At 39.8% G+C, this 15,586-nt stretch overlaps 1 protein-coding gene across 2 annotated transcripts in view; it reads right to left on the reverse strand.

Annotated features, from left to right (window-relative positions):
* Positions 1-15,586, reverse strand: part of RAPGEF5 (Rap guanine nucleotide exchange factor 5) — a 271,965-nt gene that overhangs the window by 213,364 nt on the left and 43,015 nt on the right. For both annotated transcript variants that reach the window (XM_049894492.1, XM_049894491.1), the window contains exons 2-3: positions 8,830-8,880; positions 6,997-7,103 (exon numbers count right to left, since the gene is read on the reverse strand). In XM_049894492.1, coding sequence (XP_049750449.1) covers positions 6,997-7,103; positions 8,830-8,880 — 158 coding nt within the window. The remainder of the gene's footprint in view (positions 1-6,996; positions 7,104-8,829; positions 8,881-15,586) is intronic.

The raw sequence follows: 15,586 nt of genomic DNA on the forward strand, positions 1-15,586 counted from the left end.
CAGTTTAAAAAATGAAGAAACATCAGACAATGTCTAAAGTTGATATCATTTATTTAAAACAAGATGAGGCTCTATGTGAAGCAGTCCAACCATCGACCACAGCCGGGCTTTCTTCCTGTCATGTCCACTTGGTAGAGGAGAGAAACTAGTACGTCTCAGCCCTTAAGCCATGAATCCCTGCTGGGGGCAGGAGGATGGATCTTGAAGCTTTTTTAAGCGGTTCACAAGTCCATATACACAAAAGCACTGTTTGTAAACAGAATCAATAATGTCTAACCTATGGCATATTTTCCAAACATATGCTAATATGACTAAATATCAGATTTTAAACTGTTAATTCATTGTAGTCTTCCCCTCTCCCCATGTATCTGTTTAATTAATGGCTCTTTTTTTTTTTTTAAGAATACAGAGGAAACCCTGGTGGCATAGTGGTTAAGTGCTACGGCTGCTAACCAAAGGGTCAGCAGTTCAAATCCGCCAGGCGCTCCTTGGAAACTCTATGGGGCAGTTCTACTCCGTCCTATAGGGTTGCTATGAGTCGGAATCGACTTGACGGCAAATGGGTCTGGGTTTAAGAATACAGAAAGGAGCCCTGGTGGCCCAGTGGTTAAGCACTTGGTTGCTAACCAAAAGATCAGTGGTTTGAACCCACCAGCTGCTCCATGGGAGAAAGATGTGTCAATCTACTTCTGTAAAGATTTATGTACAGCCTTGGACCCCATGGGGCAGTTCTACTCTGTCCTATAAGGTTGTATGAGTCACAATCTACTCGAGGGCAATGGATTTGGTTTTCTGATTTGAAGGATACAGATTCTGCCATGTTTTTGATGTTAAAAAGAAACTGGTTACAAGGCATGGTTATTGACTGGTTAAGGGCATAAAGGAACTTGCTGGTGGTGGGAAAATCCTCTGTATCTTGATGTGAATAACAGTTATACAAGTGTGTAATAATTAAAAATTCATCAACCTGTACACTTCGAATTTTTGCATTTTACTGAATGTAAACTATGCCTTAATAAAAAGGGAGTTTCCTTCCAAAACCATGTCATGATGAAATTTTTCCTCATCTGTGGCAAATGGGAAAAAAAAAAAAGGAATATCATATAGCTAACTTTAATTAAACGAATATCCTTTATACTAATAAACCTCCCAACTTTTTGTGCATCTTTTGTTCTCAGTACCCTTCCTACTCTTAATGGTATTACAATGTCATTTCTTGAAAAAAGAACAACGATAATAATAATATGATTTTTTCCTTTTTTTTTTTTTTGGTAGAGTTTGGGGTGGTCTTAATGTCTTTACTTGGAAAAATAAAAAGCTGATAATCTATACTGACTCCCATGACTCTCTTGTTTTTTTTAATAGTATTTTACTGTATTTTCAGTGGAAGTATACACTGCAAAATAGGTTCCTATTCAACAATTCCTACACATATTGCTCAGTGACATTGGTTTCATTCCTCACATCGCATCAACATTCTCATTATTTACATTCTGGTTGTTCCTTTACCATGAACCTAGTCTCACATTCCCCCAACCTTCTCATCTATGCTTTTAGAGTATTTGTTGACCATTTGGTCTCATATAAATGATCTTCTAACAAAGCTCAGTACTCATGGGCAATATTCATTAATTTATGATCTAACCTGCTATTTAGCTAAAAGGTGACTTGAAGGGATAGTTTTGGGTCATGGCTTAAAGAATATTTCAGGGCAATAGTCTCAGGGATTCCTCCTATCTCAGTGGGTCCTGTAAGTCTAGACTTTTTGAGAATTTTTGAACTTCTGTTCCATATTTTTCTCTCTTTATATCAGGATTTCTCAAGCTGAAAGAATTGAAGAAAAAATTCAAGCCTCAAGTTGCAATACTGAAGGATTCTACGGGGAAAATATTAAACGACCAGGAAGCATCAAAAGAAGATGGAAGGAATACACAAAGTCACTATACCAAAAAGAATTGACATCCAACCATTTCAGGAGGTAACATATGCTCAGGAACCAATGGTACTGAAGGAAGAAATTTAAGCTGCATTAAAGGCATTGGCAAAAAACAAGGCTCCGGGAATTCACAAAATACCAATTGAGATGTTTCAACAAATGGATGCAGCACTGGAAGTGCTCACTCATCTATGCCAAGAAATTTGGAAGACAGCTACCTGGCCAACCAACTGAAAGAGATCCATATTTATGCCCATTTCCAAGAAAGGTGATTCAACCAATGTGGAAATTATCAAACAATATCATTAACATCACATGCAAAGAAAACTTTGCCGAAGATCATTCAAAAGCGGCTGCAGCAGTATGTTGACAGGGAACTGTCAGAAACTCAAGCCAGATTTAGAAGAGGACATGGAAGCAGGGGTATCACTGCTGATGTCAGATGAATCCTGGCTGAAACCAGAGAATACCAGAAAGATGCTTCCCTGTGTTTTATTGACTATGCTAAGGCATTCAACTGTGTAGATAACAAATTATGGATAACGCTGCAGACAATGAGAATTCCAGAACACTTAATTGTGCTCATGAGGAATCTGTACATGGATGGAGAGGCAGTTGTTCAAACAGAAAAAGGTGATACCACATGGTTTAAAGTCAGGAAAGGTGTGAGTCAGGGTTGTATCCTTTCATCATACCTATTCAATCATATGCTGGGCAGATAATCTGAGAAGAATGGGGCATCAGGATTGAGGAAGACTCATTAACAACCCGTGTTATGCGGATGATACAACCTCGCTTGCTGAAAATGAAGAAGACTTGAAGCACTTACTGATGAAGATCATAAGACCACAGCCTTCAGTATGGATTACACCTCAACATAAAACAAAAATCCTCACAACTGGACCAATAAGCAACATCATGATGAACAGAGAAAAGACTGAGGTTGTCAAGGATTTCATTTTACTTGGATCCACAATCAACACCCATAGAAGCAGCAGTCAAGAAATCAAAAGATGCTTGGGCAAATCAGCTGCAAAAGACCTCTTTAAAGTGTGTCGAAAAGCAAAGATGTCACCCTGAGGGCTAAGGTGCACCTGACCCATGCCATGGTGTTTTTGATTCTCTCATACGGATGCGAAAGCTGGACAATTAATAAAGAAGACCGAAGAAGAACTGATGCCTTTGAATTGTGGTGTTGGTGAAGAATATTGAATATACCATGGACTGTCAAAAGAACAAATCTGTCTTGGATGAAGTACAACCAGAATGCTCCTTAGAAGCAAGGATAGTGAGACTACATCTCACATACTTTGGGCACATTGTCAGGAGGAATCAGTCCCTAGAGAAGGACATCATGCTTGGTAAAGCAGAGAGTCAGTGAAAAAGAAGAAGATCCTCAATGAGATGAACTGACACAGTAGCTGCAACAGTGGGCTCAAGCAGAGCAACAATTGTGAGGATGGCGCAGGACAGGCAGTGTTTCGTTCTGTTGTGCATAGGCTCACTAAGAGTCAGAACCAACCCAAAGGTACCTAACAACAACATCAGGAACCATCTATTGTGGTCTTGTTCAGAAGATATGGTAGTAGTGGCTGGGGACTATCTAGTTCTTCTGGTCTCAGGGTAGAGGAGGCTATGGTTCATGTCGACAATTAGTCCTGTAGATCAGTTCCTTCTCTGAATCTTGGGTTTCCTTCTTTCTTTTTTGCTCCAGACAACTACTGACCGATAATTGTATCTTACATGGCCACTCAAAAGTTTTTTGGTTTTAATTTTATTGTGTTTTAGGTACAAGTTAACAGCAAAATTAGTTTCTCATTCAAAAATTTATACACAAATTGTTTTGTGACATTGGTTGTAATCCCCACAATGTGTCAGCACTATCCCCCTTTCCCTTTCCATCCTGGATACTCTGTGTCCATTCAACCAGTTTTCCTGTCCCTTCCTGCCTTCTTGTCTTTGTTCTTGGGCAGGTGTTGCCCATTTGGTGTTGTATACTTGATTGAACTAAGAAGCAAGTTCCTCACATGTTATTATTTGTTTTATAGGCCTGTCTAATCTTTGGCTGAAAGGTGGACTTCAGGAATGGCTTCAGTTCTGAATTAGCAGGGTAACTCAAAAGTTTTTAAGACCCCCAGATGCTACTCAGCAGACTAGGACATAGCATGTGAACTTTATGAACTATATTATGCCAACTGACCAAGTTGTCCCATGAGACTATGACTCTAAGTTTTCAAGCCAAAAAAACTAACCCTATTAGGTGATTGGTTATATCTAAGAAGTATCAGATCCTGTGACCCTTTTTTTATTATATATATGCACACATGTTCATATATACATATATATTTTTTAATTATATACACACACATGAACTCATATATATACACGTATGTATACATACCTACATATACATACATGTATTTTGGTTGCTGTTGTCACTGCTACCATAACTCACTTTTGTTTTTTGTCTTTTAACTGCTCCATGAGATAAAAACATGTGCTCCACACTTTCTAAGTGACCACTCTGTTGCTCAAGCTGTACTTTAAAACTGGCCATTAAGGCACTGGTTTACTCTAATTCCTCTGCCCTTATTCACCAGCTAAGGCAGAGAACTGCATCCCTAGGAACTCCCACCTCACTCTTACTGCGGGACTACTTCTCCCCGGAGAGTAACAGCAATCCTCATTCTCTCTGTCTGCGGGCCTCCCACCAGTCCTCGAAGAGCCTTGACAAGGTGTCTGAAGGAGAACCTTCATTTATGGGAGTCCCAGTGCAACACACATACACACACACAATAAAAATATTATAAAGTATCATACCTTAGAAGAATCAGTGCAAAGACTTTCTCAGGTGTCCAACCACACTTATAGCTAGGGATTCCATACCTTCACTTTAGAACCAAGACTCCAATTTAAATCCACAGCCAAGGTTAATGAAAAGTCACCACTAGTATTCCAAATAGACACTTAAAACAAACAAGCTGTTCCTGTTGTTCTTGCTGTGTACTGCTGAGTCAATTCCAACTTACAGTGACCCTATATGACAGAGTAGAACTGCCCCATAGGGTTTCCTAGGCTGTAATCTTTTATTTTTTTTAATTTTGTTGTGCTTTAGGTGAAAGTTTACAGCATAAATTAGTTTTTCATTCAAAAATGTATACACATTGTTTTGTGACATTGGTTGCAATCCCCAGAGTGTGTCAGAACTCTCTCCCTTTCCCTTTCCACCCTGAGTTCTCCATGTCCATTCATCAAGTTTTCCTGTCCCTTCCTGCCTTCTTGTCTTTGCTTTTGGACAGGTGCTGCTCATTTGGTCTCGTATACTTGATTGAACTAAGAAGCACATTCCTCAGGAGTGTTACTGTGTTTTATAGGCCTGTCTAAATTTTGGCTGAAAGGTGGACTTCGGGAGTAGCTCTACTTCTGAGTTAGCAGGGTGTCTGGGAGCGATCATCTTGGGGGTTCCCCTACTCTCTGTCAGACCGGTAAGTCCGGTTTTTTTTTTTTTTGTGAGTTTGAATTTTGTTCTACATTTTTCTCCCGCTGTGTGTCCAGGACCCTCTACTGTGCTCCCTGTCAGAGCAGTCAGTGATGGTAGCCATGCACCATCTAGTTCTTCTGGGCTCTTCTAGCCTTCTGGTGCAGGCTGTGGTTCATGTGGTTCATTAGTTTTTTGGACTAATATTTTCCTTGTGTCTTTGGTCTTCTTCATTCTTCTTTGCACCGAATATGATGGGACCAACAGATGCATCTTAGGTGGCCGCTCACAAGCTTTTAAGACCCAAGCCACTACCCACCAAAGCAGGATGTAGAACATTTCCTTTATGAACTATGTTATGCCAATTGACCTAGATGTCCCCCAAGGCCATGGTCCTCAGCCCTCAGCCCTCAGCCCCCACAACTCGGTCCCTTAAGGTGTTTGGATGTGTCTAGGAAGCTTCTATGACTTTGGTTTGGTCAAGTTGTGCTGACTTCCCCTATATTGTGTGTTGTCTTTCCCTTCACCAAAGTTAACACCTCTCTACTACCTAGTGATTTTCCCTCCCCTCCCTCATAACCATCAAAGATTGTTTTTTTCTCTCTGGAAACCTTTCCCTGGGTTTTTAAAATGGTGGTCTCATACAATATTTGTCCTTTTTTGATTGGCTTATTTCACTCAGCATAATGCCCTCCAGATTCATCCATGTTGACAGATGTTTCACCAATTCATCACTGTTCTTTATTGTTGCATAATATTTCATTGTGTGTACGTACCATAATTTGTTTAACCATCCATCTGTTGATGGGCACTTAGGTTGTTCCCATCTTTTTGCTATTGTGAATAATGCCGCAATGAACATGGGTGTGCATATGTCTATTTGTGTGATGGCTCTTATTTCTCTAGGATATATTCCTAGGAGTGGGATTGCTGGATTGTATGGTATTTCTATTTCTAGCTTTTCAAGGAGGTGTCATGTTGTTTTCCACAATGGTTATACCACTTTACATTCCCACCAGAAGTGCATGAGTTCCAATCTCCCCATGAACTCTCCAACATTTGTAATTTTCTGTTTTTTTATTTTTTTAATTCGTGCCAGTAATATCAGGGTGAGATGGTATCTCATTGTGGTTTTAATTTGCATTTCTCTAGTGGCAAGTAATCTCAAGTATTTCCTCATATGTCTATTTAGTCACCTGAATGTCTTCTTTGGTGAAGTGTCTGTTCGTATCTTTTGCCCATTTTTTAATTGGATTATTTGTCTTTTTGTTGTTGAGGTGTTGAAGTATTCTATGAATTTTAGAGATTAGACCCTTCTGGGATATGTCCTGTAGGCTGCAATCTTTACAGGAGCACATTGCCAGGTCTTTTTTCCTGCAGAGCCCCTGGGTAGATTCAAACTGCCAACTTTTCGGTTAGCAGCTGAGCACTGAACCACTGCGCCACCAGGGCTCCTTAACAAGCTACTACTACTATTGATATTGCCCATCTCTCTTTGATCAAGGTTACAATTGTAACATAAGTTTGTTTTTTTTTTTCCTCAAAGAGAATTTTTTGATGAGGTGTTAGAAAACTGTGTTACCTGTAAAATCCCTTGAGGTTCACTCTGTCCTTTATCAGGTCAGCTGCCTGAACAATAATAATATTCCTCAGTGCTTTTCCTGCACAAGAAGAACTCTCTCCATAAATCTAAATGGAAAAGACAAGCATTCACCATAAATTCAGAACTGCAAATGTGACAATTTGTGAGCTACCAAAAACATGCTATGTATAAAAAATCAACACCAAATCCCTATAATTATATTTATATTTTAGTCTATGTATCTACAGACCTACATTTACCGTCTTTATTTCTTCTATTGGTCTATTTATGCTATTAAGCTACAATCACTATTTTCCAAATGCTAGGCTGCTTTATTTAGCTATAAAGATGAAATCTCCTTTTACAACAAGGTTTTTGGTATAAAATATCCACTATTTTTATTACAATGTGTCTATCAATACATCAAATTGAAAAATACTTATATCACGTATTAAATCTGCCCTATGGATAAAATACTCATGGAAAAGTCTTGGAACATGTGAAAATAATTCTTTTTTTCCCCTATCTTGTGAACATCTTGAAACATGACACAATTTGATAACAGGCTGCTGTCAGCTTTGCGTTTCAGCTTCACTCAACTGCAGAGTTCACAGTTAATTCCAAACGCCCTTGTTTCATCTACTTCATGATTCCAACCATCAGATAAAAATTTTGTTTTTTTTTTTCATCTTCTAATTCCCCCATACAAGTCTCTGATTCTTGGAGCATGAAGGAGGGTATTTCTTAGCTCTACATAGCTCTAAACAAAACCAAAAAACTCGCCGTCCAGTTGGACTCATAGCAACCCTACAGGCAGAGTAGAATTGCCCCTGTAGGGTTTCCAAGGAGCACTTAGTGGGTTTGAACTGCCAACCTTTTGGTTAGCACCCATAGCTCTTAACCCCTACGCCACCAGGGTTTCCTCTAGAGAGCTCTAGGTCCTACTTTATATATGACCTCCTTCCTACATAATTGGCACGTTCCGCTAACATACAACGCTGTTTCACAAAGAAAACTAAGTGAAAATGAGCTGTCTTCATAAGGAAAGGGCCCACGAAAATTAGTATATTTTAAGGGTGGGCACTTACATATTTTTTACTTGTTTCTTGGTGCACTCTTTTAGAGCCTATGAAATATTTTGTATCTTCTCTCAAAGCAAACAGATTGATAATATATTGATTGTAACTTGACAGGGAACCTTATGCTTCTTCAATATTTCTCTCATTTTCCTGCGATCATCTCCTAAACAGAATCTGATGAAAAAGTGAGGCCAGGAAATAACTTATTTTTAGCATGTTAAAACTAAAAAAAAAAACTGCAACAACTCAGGTTACAGGAAGTATTACCACAAAAGAGGTGTGAGTCAGCTGACACCTGGCCAGTCCTGATATCACGTTAGTTCATTCAGTCATTCAAAAAACATTTAATGAGCAGCCACCAAGTGCCAGGCCCCTTTCTGGACGCTGGGGTTACAGTGGTGAACGAGGTAGAAAACGTCCCTTGCCTTCGCAAAGCTCACAGGTGCCTGTTATTCTTTAAAAATATGCACGTCTTTGCTGACAATTCCTTGACACAACACAGTGAAGGCATCCTCAGCTTTCCTTACCAATGAGCACACAGGGAATGTTGTACTATCAGACAGTTCATCATCTGAACATCTCAAACGCCTTATGTCATGCCACCCCCAGCTGAAGGTGGCGGTGTGAGCACTGCAGCACCCTCCAAAACTCCATGAGGTTAGGATCAAAGGGAACAGCTGTAACTAGGGCATTCTATGCCAAAATTGGTGAATCCTTGTTATAGAACATGCACTAAGAGAGAAGAGAATCATACCTGGGAAGGAGTGTGGTCAAGATATGGGTTGGAAATTCTCCGTGATAGAGTCTATTTTAAAAGAAAGAAACGGGGAAAAGTTAGAACCAAGTAGAAATCTTTGAACCAAATCAATCTTTGTAACAAAAGGGCAAAATGTATGCAATAGTGGCAGGCCCAGTGGTTGTCCATGCAAAAAAAAAAAAAAAAAAATTAGCCCAATTCTCAAGCCATAGGCCATAGGGAATTAGCATCCTTATTCTTGCTCAATGTAAGTATCAGGCCACAATTCATATAATGGAAAAGGATATGCCATTTGAACGGCTCCAAATCTACAGAGTAAAACCCAGTAACCAAAAAAATTACTGGGTTTTACTCTGTAGATTGGGAGCCCCCAATCTACAGAGTACGATAGAAAAATTGTTTTGTTTTGTTTTTTACTTGACATTCTATTCTTATTGAGATTTTGATTCCATTTCTTTCCTTTTCATTTCCACTCCAGTCGCTCTAACTCAGGCCTTCATCACTACACGCCTGAACTGCTGCTTCAGAGTCTCAACAGGTTTCCTTGCGCTCCAGTGATGCCCCCTTCAGGCCATCCTGCAAACTTGAACTAAACAAATCTCACGATACCACCCCCTCCACTTAAAGTAGGTCTCTTATTCCTTACGTGAGTCAATCCAAATTCCCCAGTCTGGCCTTCTGGGTCCACCACAATCTGGTTCCAATGGGTTTCTATTATGTTCTTTCCATCTCCCTACAGGGCCTCTTCGATTTAGCAACATCTGTGTGTCGGAAGAACCTGTCACTCAAATCCCTGCCTCTGCTCACACTCTTCTCCACATTATTTGAAAGCCCGCCATCTTCCTTGATGCTTTCCTGAATCTCACTCTGGCATCACAGCCCAGGTCTGTGCAGTCCCTTCCCGGGTGAAGCTCTTCCCACCTGCTGTTTGTGTGGCAGCTCCTGGTCTGTTTTGTGTTGGTGGTTGTCTTCCTGTGTGCACATTCTCCCCTTGAGGGCAGTGCTGGCAGCTTATGCTGTTTTACTGTCACTGCATTTAGGGTACAACCTCACATCAAGATTATCTTTCTATTCATTTGTTTATAGATATTTACATATTTATAACTTAATAAGTATTTGCTGAATGATTTGAATTGTAGGAGCTAATTTTTCCTACAATCCAGTAAGCAGCACCATCACCCATATATGCTTAAGCACAATAGGGAACTATTATCATTTTCCACTGCAGAATGGGAAAAAGCACGGAGAAACTAACAGTTACTGAGCTTCCAACCCATGTTTAAAGCTCTTTACACCTCTATTCCAAGACTTGCTGTCTTTTGAGAGCCCACCGTTTTTAGCCTGCCGCCTCCACTTCTTTGAATAATTTGCTAAATTTACAAAACATATCCTGCCTGTCATTGCTTTCCTCCATCAGAATCTTCTCGCAAACTTTCTGTCTACAGCAGAACCTCCCCACTTCACGTGGCCCCCACACTACTTATCTTCTATTAAACTGAAATAAATGTATCGACTCTTTATCCAGAAATGCTGATTGGTACACTCTGCTAAAGATCTGCAACTTATTTCAAAGACAATTTTATAAGGTAGACAGGCCATTGGCACTTCCAATACATTAAAATAAAATGTCAACTCTCTTTCTGATCTAGTCTATACATTCCCAGTGACTACCCCTTCTGTGTCTAGGCCTATGTAATACACTCATTTATTGAAATACTTAACAATTTAAAACTTGTGGTATATGTACCAGATTTATTGTATGAAGATGAATCATCATGAGAAATTTTTTTTTTTTCTCTAAACAGAGAAACTTTTAAACCACAATATGGCAGACCAGAACTGACAAACTTTATTGCTCATCTAACTGCTTGAGTCAGCTCAGAAAAGCAAATACTTGATCTAGTTGAAAAGAAAGCTTTTAGGTACAAACAAGTTCTAAAAACCTGGGCGGGGTACTTTCCCAAAGGAAAACAAACCATTTGCCTTTCTTTCTGCTGCCAACCTAAATCTGGCTGTCTCCACACTAGTGTTACACTCACACAATCCCACTTAACAGAAACTTCCCCCATGGCTTGTTTCAAAAGATTTGTAAGGTGAGTAAATAAAGCAATGGGATTCTTCTACACTGAATAGATAACGGTGTTAGATAAGCTACAAGCCAACAGGGAATCAACAATAAGAACTGTCTTTTACAGGACATAATACCTAGATTTGTTGTCAGAAGCTCCTGTGAAGCCCTCTTCTCAACTGATACCAGGGGAGCTTTGTTCATTAACACTCTAGGACGGTGGTTCTCAAACTTGTTAGCTGAGCTCCAGGATGCCACGGTGCTCTTTGTGGAATGTCATAGAGCATGGATTTGTGAAATTTAAAATAACTAACATAACTTTGTACTTTGGTAGAGATCTTTTCGTGGTAGTTTTCAATATTGACCAAAAATAGCAAATGCCAAAGACTTAAGGAAAAAAGAACCTGGAGGAATATTCTACCCATTATTTCATTTATACTAGGAATTGGGAAAGGATTATACTTAATTTTATCAGGGGAACACCACGGGTCAGCTCGCAGAAGCTTGAGAAGCACTGCTGTTAAGTTACCTCAAGAATTGCTCTCCCAGCATTTGCCTGTAAGAGCATACCAGACCATTCCTGAAAACACACCCCTCAACGTCAGCATTCTTGCCCGAACATACAATTACTCAGAGCTTTCAGCCCATCTTTAAATTCCCTAGTTTTCTTTCTCCCCTCACCATTCCAGGGCTTTACCTAATCATTCCTGTGGCAACTTACTTCCATCCATTTCACATTTACTAAGCACCTACTGAGCTCCTTGTCAGGCACCGCAGATTTTTCCAGAAACAAACAGGAGAACAAGATATCATCCCTGATTTAGAAACTGACTTACCAAAAGACATATGATCTAAAAAACACTTTAAACCCACGAATTCTCTTTCTTGATCCTGATTTTCCTACCAATTTGGATATCTGGTATACTCGAAGGCACCTAACAACAACAACAACAGATGCAGGGTATTCTTTCCAGTTTTTTTTTTTTTTTAATTACAGTAAAAATATATACAACAGAACATTTGCTGTTTCAAATTTCTTACATATACAATTCAGTACATTAATTGCATTCCTCACATTGTACAACCATCACTACCATCCATTTCTCAATTTTTCCATCACCCTTAACAGAAACTCAGTGCTCCTTAAGCAAAGAGTGCCCTCTCTGACATGGTGTTTTAGCCATTTTTTTTCCCACAAATATCATGCCCAGATAAGGTGATAATTCTTTTTTCCCTATATTTCCATTTTCCTAGAATTATTTAAGCTACATGCAATGATTCTTTCACGAAAAATACATACCACTGAGAGAATAGTCATAATACAAATAAAATTAGATTTTAATTCAAATTGATTTCTCTTCCTTTCCATTTTAATGAACCATAGAAAATGGCTCCCTACATGATTCCAGTCAAATCTCATCTTTTAAATATATATTAGAGAAGTGCAACCCTTTCATCTTCACAAATCTACTTCCAGGGGAAAAAATGGCATAATTCAAAAGGATAATTGTTTAGCAACCATATATTGCCTTCATTTTTTTTTTTTTTTAAGTTGGGTATTCACTAAATTTAAACTATGGACTCAAGGCTGGGTCTGAACCAAGCATGAAACTCATTTCAGAGTTGTTGAGAATATCTTGCTTAACTATGTGATAGACTTAAGGTACATCGTTCATCACCCTTAAAGCAGATGTCTTAATACTATGCTCATGGAGTAAACATATTCAGTTACTAGGAAGTGATAGAAATGAAAAGAAAAAGACTAAATAACTTCAATCACCAGAGAAGTATGACCTGCCCTATTACAAACATGAACCAACAAGAACTACTACGTTCATTTGACAACTCAAGAATTCAGTTCATGGTACAACTTTCTGTCACCTTCAGTCATAGTCCTTTTTCCCATTCTAGGTGACCAAACAGAATATGAAGATGGAGAGGTGGAATAACTATACCTGAATGTCTTACAATCCTAGGAAGTCAAAAAGCCTCATCAGTAATTGGTAGCCACATGTGATAAGAAGTTATAGAAGACAGTAAAGGCTGTGGTGTATAAAGCTGTCCGGTGGGGTTCTAAGACTGTGGGTGCTTTTTTAAGCTCCAGGATAAATTAAGGAGCCCTGGTGGCGCAACAGGTAAGTGCTGGGCTGCTAACCAAAAGATCAGCAGTTTGAACCCACCCAGCAGCTCCATGGGAGAAAGACCTGGCAATCTGCTTCCATAAGGATTACAGCCAAGGAAACCCTGTGGGGCAGCTCTACTTAGTTACACTGGGTCACTATGAGTCAGAATCGACTTGATGGCACCCAACAACAACAAGGATAAATTTAGATCTCAACCAAAGCTTGATCAAAGCTCAAAGCACAGAATCCCTGCCAGTTTGCAGGTCTCAGAATTACAGAGTCATCACAAGCGAGGCATAACGAAAACTGGCAACATAAGCCAATTGTTGAGACGAAGACGCAGGGCAGATCACTACTCTTTGCAAGCTCTGGTTGTAATGCAGCCCACAACTGTCTCCTCGGGGCTCAAAAGGATGTGCCTGTGACATTGGTCACAGGCACAAAGACCATTTGTAATAATATCTTCTCAACACAGTGTGGCCACACCAAAATCAGTATATTCTCAAAATATCTTTCTACTGCCTTGTGATGCGTTAAGAAAATGGAATGAAAGCGAAGGTGACAGAAAGCCTTAGTGAGCACCCGCTACGTTTTAAGCACTTTTCCATATTAGTAATTGCAGCTATCTATTCCTACTATAGGAAACCCTGTGGTATAGTGGTTAAGAGTTCGGCTGCTAACCAAAAGGTCAGCTGTTTGAATCCATCAGGCGCTCCTTGGAAAACCTATGGGACAGCTCTAACTCTGTCCTATAGAGTCATTATGAGTCAGAATCAACTCCACAGCAATGTTTTTTTTTATTCCTACTTTGGAGTCCCTGGATGGCACAAATGGTTAAGCACTTGACTGCTAAAGAAAAGGTTGGTGGTTTGAAAACACCCATAGGAACCTTGGAAGAAACATCCAGCAATCAGCTTCCAAAAGGCCACGGCTTTGTAAGCCCTCTCAAGCACAGCTCTATTCTGCAACACATGGGGTCATCACGAGTTGGAGCTGCCTGGATGGCAACTTTTTTTTTTTTTTAATTCCTACTGTAAGAAGGCAGTCATGGACTGAATTGTGTCCACCAGAAATATGCGTCAACTTGATTCGGTCATGATTCCCAGTATTGTGTGGCTGTCCTCCATTTTGTGATTGATGTAATTTTCCTGTAAATTGTAAACCCTAATCTCTGCCTGTGGTTAATAAGGCAAGGTTAGGTTAGGTTACGTTACAGAGGATCAGGGTGGGATGTAACACCTTTATGCAGGTCACATCCCTGATCCAATGTAAAGGGAGTTTCCCTGGGGTGTGGCCTGAACCACCTTTTATCTTACAAGAGACAAAAGGAAAGGGAAGCCAGCAGAGAGTAAGGGACCTCATACCACCAAGAAAGCAACACCAGAAGCAGAGCGCATCCTTTGGACCCAGGGTTCCTGTGTGGAGAAGCTTTCAGACCACTGGAAGATAGATGAAAAGGGCATTCCCCCAGAGCCGACAGAAGGAGAAAGCCTTCCTCTGAAGCTGACACCCTGATTTTGGACTTCTAGCCTACTAGACTATGAGAGAATAAATTTCTCTTTGTTAAAGCCATCCGCTTGTGGTATTTCTGTTATAGCAGCACTAGATAACTAAAACAAGGCCTAAAACCAAAACCAAACCCATTGTCATCGAGGCAATTTCAACTCATAGCAATCCTATAGAACAAAGTAGAACTACCCTATAGGGTTTCCAAGAACCAGCTGGTTAGCAGCCTTAGATCTTAACCACTGCGCAACCAAGGGTCAGGAAAATTAAGTATCTTGCTTAAGGTCTGAGAACTGGGAAATTACAGAGCCAGGACTGAAAGATAATTTTGATTGATTCTAAAGCCACCACTATATTGAAACATGTTACATGTTATTTATTTAAGAATAGTTAATAATTGAGTTTGTACTCTATGCCAGAGAATAATTATTTTAAATACATCATAGCACTTAATCCTTTGCAAAACTATGAGGTAGGTACTATTATTAGTCATATTTTACAGATGACAAAACTACACTTGGCAAAGTTAAGAAACTGTGAGTTCACAACCCAAGACTATTTTTATTTGCTGCTCCATACTTTTATTTTATAACATAAAATGTGCTGATTTAAGAGTAATATGACAAACAAGCACATCTAACTGTATTATGAAGTCACAAATAGTGTCTGCTCAGGAGCCCTGATGGCATAGTGGTTAAGAGCTCAGCTGCTAACCAAAAGGTCTGCAGTTCGAATCCACCGGCTGCTCCTTGAAAATCCTATGGGGCAGTTATACTCTGTCCTATATGGTTGCTATGAGTCGCATCGATTCGATAGCAACAGGTTTGGGCGTTTTTTTGGACATCCAGTGGTTCTCAAACCTGGATGTACATTAGAACGATTTGGGAAGCTTTGGGAGAGGAAAAACAGGTGCCCAGGCCCCAATCTTAGGAAACCCTGATGTGCAGTGGTTAAATGCTTCGCTGCTAACCAGTCGGCGATTCGAACCCACCAGCCACTCCATGGGAGAAAGATGTGGCACTGCTTCTGTAAAGATTTACAGCCTTGGAAACTCTAT

This window comes from Elephas maximus, chromosome 8 (genome assembly GCF_024166365.1).
Source record: "Elephas maximus indicus isolate mEleMax1 chromosome 8, mEleMax1 primary haplotype, whole genome shotgun sequence".
Classification (NCBI taxonomy): domain Eukaryota; kingdom Metazoa; phylum Chordata; class Mammalia; order Proboscidea; family Elephantidae; genus Elephas; species Elephas maximus.